Source organism: Priapulus caudatus, unplaced genomic scaffold (genome assembly GCF_000485595.1).
Source record: "Priapulus caudatus unplaced genomic scaffold, Priapulus_caudatus-5.0.1 Scaffold211, whole genome shotgun sequence".
In the NCBI taxonomy this organism is placed as follows: domain Eukaryota; kingdom Metazoa; phylum Priapulida; class Priapulimorpha; order Priapulimorphida; family Priapulidae; genus Priapulus; species Priapulus caudatus.
Genome location: NW_014577272.1, coordinates 108474 through 113476, shown reverse-complemented (window position 1 = coordinate 113476; position 5003 = coordinate 108474). Strand labels below are relative to the sequence as shown.

At 45.7% G+C, this 5003-nt stretch overlaps 1 protein-coding gene across 1 annotated transcript in view; it reads left to right on the top strand.

Moving 5' to 3' along the window:
- Positions 1-313: 313 nt before the first annotated feature.
- LOC106807388 overlaps positions 314-5003 on the top strand; it is an 8225-nt gene continuing 3535 nt past the window's right edge. The window contains exons 1-5 of the mRNA XM_014809704.1: positions 314-782; positions 1411-3063; positions 3574-3671; positions 3938-4114; positions 4486-4640. Of these exons, the coding sequence (XP_014665190.1) occupies positions 561-782; positions 1411-3063; positions 3574-3671; positions 3938-4114; positions 4486-4640 (2305 nt within the window). The 5' untranslated portion in view covers positions 314-560. The remainder of the gene's footprint in view (positions 783-1410; positions 3064-3573; positions 3672-3937; positions 4115-4485; positions 4641-5003) is intronic.

Sequence of the window (5003 nt, the reverse complement as noted above, 5' to 3'; positions counted from 1 at the left end):
GTTTGTGTCTGATGTACAATTTATATCAATGAGAGGAGGAGCGAGAGGATATATAACTGAGGAAAAAATAACGAACACGAAAGGAACAAACATAGGAATTTATAATTAAAATAAACAAATAAATAAATAACTTAATAAATGGATAAATATGTAAACGTCAATTTACATATCATGTCAGTTAAAATAAGTGTTTATTCCTATGGTTTATTCACATTAAAAATCAAACAAACAACAAAATCAAAAAATCAATCAACAACTCAAAAAAATCAATCCGCACTTTTATTACATTATTGTCCCTGAAGGTGGCGCGCAAAATAAAACCGCGATTTGAAATATTATTTTTGTATGGTTTGTTTGCGCTTATGTACCTATCCACATGTGTTGAACTGAAGTCTCATAGCTTTCAATGTCGTTTGTAATATTATTATTATATAACAATATTCTAAAATAATGTCGAGAATAAAACTTGCCTGATCCCATCGTTTCATTGTAATGTATTGTAGTAGGCCTAGTGGCGCTGTAGACTGTAGTACGTGACTTGGTACTACTACTACCCAAACATGATGGGGCGACAAAAGCCTGAAAAGGTTGGTTTAAAAGTGTATGGTCGCAAGCAGCGCGTGGACACGCGCATTTCCTGGACAAAGGTTTCATCTAATGTGTTTTCCACGGACGAGTCTCCTTCGACAAGTGAAGCGTCATCCGCTGAACATGATGAGCGGCTGTCTGCAAATGAATCCAGTGAATTAACTAGGACCAGGGGGCCGTTTGCACCATTATCGGTATTGAACAAAATTACCTTGTTTTGCGTCTATTGCTATGCAGTTCGCACAGGAAAGCCGTTTTTATTGGTTAAAAAACAAGCTATTGCAGTATTGAGATTGGTCATTTTCAATTCGCGTACGTGTGAGTCGACAGTGTCAGTCGTGTATAGTTCAATTCATTATTTACAGCAGTGTTTCCCTTGGCCAAAAAGGTCTGTGAGGTGGTAAACATTGTTGTTGGTGTGTTTGCGCGTTTCGTGATCCTAGCAAAGCGAGCACCGCAGATGCTGACCCAACTAGGGGGGTCCAGGGGCATGCCCCTGGAAGATTTTTGAAAAAATGGTGCAATTTGGAGCATTCTAAGCTATTCTGAACACATTATATGAGACTCTTGATTCTCTTTTTCAAGTTGCCAAAAGTTTCGTCAGCGAGGCGGTGTTTTGGACAAATTTCTGTGTGTCACTGGCGGCTGAGAATTTGAGCGAGGCGGCCCTACTTGCTATGCAGGGGAAACACTGCACAGTATTTGTAGTTGTTACTGTGCCTAATTACAAAAAAGTATCGCTGGAATGCATCTTTTAACGAAGCCTAGGCTGTGGCAATACAGTACGTGTACTGGTACTGATTACTTGTATCTTGTTTTTAGGACAGCAGTAACAACAGCGATGGTATCTTTGGTGCCATTCCTCGCCGTGGAACCAATTACGCAAGAGCCAACACAAGACGAGGAAGACGCGGTGGCAACAGAAAAGAGAATAGACCAGCTATGCAATTAAGAAAGCGAGATAAAAGTGCTGACACAAAATATGTTAACGAATCTTCTACGAATCTCCAGGGTGGGATTACCTCTAAACATTTGCCACTACGCCCGGTTAAAGATAAACCTATTATGACCGCTCTGACGCAGATGCAACTGGGTGAGTTGAACTTTGACGAATTTGATGACTACAGTCTTGTGGTTACGAATACGCCAGAGCGTAGGAATAAAAAGCCATCCGAAAGCACCGTTAATACCACAGGCGAGCTATTCAGCGTCGGGTGCTCGGAAAATGAAGGGCAACCTGCTGCTGTCTCGTGGCTGGATGGCAGCAGAGAACAACGTTGTCACTTTGCTGAGCAGACTCGTTCTCGGGTGGCTGCGGAGACTGACGTCAGCGACTCTAGCCTACCGCAGCGTTTCGTGCGAAAGAGCAAACGTTTACTGTGCATGAGCATGGGCAGCAGTGCGTCTGCAAGTCGCGGTGAACGAATCCACACGCAGGCTAGTGGCCTCATGGGAACCAGCACCCCGTTGCAGCACGCAGTCTTAATGATTCGCGGCCAACAACTGCCCGGAGTTGGTCTCAGTCCAGTTCCACTAGCCGAAGAGACGCACGCAGAAGACGAGGAATCGGTGTGCTTTCCCGAGAGTCCAAGTCTTGTGCATGACGTGGCATCGCGGGAAGTAGTCGACTGCGAACCTTGCGGGCAGTGCTCGCAGAGCGGACGCGAACAGTGCGATTGCCGTTACAAACGCGTCACGTACAGACCGGCCCCAGTGGCGCGCTCTTCGTACGGAAACTCTCATCGCAACTTCAGCTTCGAGCAGTTGCGATCCTCGATACACTCGATACAGTCCGGCACAGACCATCTACTAGGCAGCGGGCGAGTGACGGAGCGACGCCGGCGCCCCCACGCCGGCGTCGTGCCTGCACTTCTGGTCAGTAGCAGCATCGCCGCGGAGTCCCTGGGCGACTCTCGGCGACAGTCGCGGAGGCACGCCCGATACCTCACCCGCAGCGCCGTGATTCTCCAGGCGTCCACCGAGCTATTCGACGTCAGCGTGGCGTCGCCGACGGTCGCCGAAGACGACGGAAAACTCGTGCGCGGCGCGACGGCCGGCACTGACGCGCTCGATCGGTTGGACGCCGACGTCGCCATCGACACTGACGACTCTCGAGCGAGCCGTGCCGAGACGGAGGAGGCGCTCACGTGCCAATCACGCTGCAGCGCTGACGAGTTAGAGACAGAGGGCGCCAGCGAGCTCGCCGAAGACGACGGGCGGGAGGCTGACGACGGCGCCGACGACGCGAACTCGACTCGCTACATGCTGAACACGGACGTTGAGACGGCGGTCGCCATGATGTCTGCGTGCTCCCTGTTCGAGTCGCCTCACCCGTCGCAGCGGTCCGGAGTTCGAGGAGCGGACGATGTTCGGCCGAGCGACGCTGCGGACGAGAGACTTGAGGACGAGGTGGACGACGCAGGCAGCGATGTCGGGATGCTTTCGCGGGATCGCTCAGTCAATCAATCGGGATTCGTAAGTTTGTCATTTCGCCCTCCATCACTGACTTCTATATTCATTTAGTTTCGATTGTTTTAATTTTATTAGCATTGTCTTGCTTAACTAATATGTTACCTCTAAAATGTAATTCATATTAGTGTAAACAGAGTAAATTGAATCGAATTCAATTGTGCATGGCTGTGACTGCACGCGCATTGCTATTCATTGTATCAGGAGTGTATAATATAGATGTTAGTATAGTATAAATAGATGTTAGTAGAGTGTATAGTATAGGATGTTCGTCACAATGCAGATGTATTGTGAAAGTGAAAGTGACTATGAATCTTAAATTAGTTCACTCCTTACCCAGCAATGGCTAGTAAATAAGTATTTTGTTTGCATGCTTGCATTTCGTTGTATATCAGTCTACACTTGTAGCTTGTAACTCACTTGTTTGTTACCCATGTACACGTAGACATAATCAAGAACAATTCTCTTGTATAACGGCTTTTGTTTCACGTAACTGTCTACGTGGTATTTTTGCAGGAACGCCAAGCTCCGTGCCAGCTGTCGGCGAGAGAGAGAGTTCTTGATGAATGCGAACAGGAGGATTACATCTCCTTTTACAAATGCTTATCTTCCAGGTGTGTGAGGTTGGCTTTGATGTGCAAATTTTATCTTTCGTGTGCTAATGACATGAGTAATAATTGCCAATGATTGCATTAATTGCAAGCTTAACATTATTAGTGCACAAATATTAACGATGTTTTCCTGCCACTTAGTCCTACGTATGACTTCGATAATTTTCCAACTTACGGTATAACACTATTACGTACTTGCGAATCTTTTACAGTTAATTGTTTCTGTTATTTGTCCATCAAGTCTTGCATGCATGTTTGAATTCTTGTAGAATGATGAAAACGAGTAGAAAGATCGGGGAGGGTGTTTACGGCGAGGTGTTCCGTGTACAAGACGCGGACAAGCACGATGTCGCCGTGAAGATCATTCCCATCGAAGGGTCCGACATCGTTAACGACGAAGCTCAGAAAACCTTCAGTGAGATTCTTCCAGAGATTGTCATCTCTAGGTATGTAAGTCTGCCGAGCTGCATGTGTAGAAATCCTCAAGAGTACGTAAACTCTAGTTAAAACTACGATGGATTGGCTCTTGAGTGTCTTCAGCAATGTTGTCGGTAAACCACTGTTTATGTATTGCAGACATCATGTGCATCATAGTTTACACTACCTGGTAACTTTAGCTAAGCACTTATGAGATTTGTGGTTAACAGCCCTTATAGCTGGATCAAAATATAATTTTGTGCCTTGTTTAGAACACAAATTCTTGTAAGATTGCTTAGTTGATTAATTAAAAAAATGAAGAATGTGATGTGTTATTATGAGTATCACGTGAATAGCCAGCAGTAAAACTAAAACTCGCACGTGGAAATTTGATTTTTAGAGAGCTGAGCAGCTTGCAGTGGGCGAATAACAATTGCACTCCGAATTTCACAACTGTTCGACGTGTCAGCTGTGTTCAAGGCGCCTACCCATCTAAACTACTACAGGAGTGGGACAGCTACAACAAGAGAAAGGGCTCTGAAAACGACAGGCCAGGTAAGTGCAGAATCGTTTGGAAGTGAGCAATAATGTCAGTTAGATTGTGTGCCTGGCGCCATCTATCTGCTAAACCTCTGATGCATACGAGTGGATTTTGGTCAGACCAGCTGTCGTGCTTCCAAATGTCTTCTAGCAGGTTACCCACTTGCTATTGATTCAAAATCATATCCTCCACACACACACACACACACACACACATACACACACACACACACACACACACACACACACACACACACACACACACACACACACGTAGTATACTACGACGTCGTTAGGTTACGGTACGTAAGTTAACGTAAACGTTACGTTAACCGTAACGGTTATACGTACTACGTTACGGTTACTTAACTTACTTTA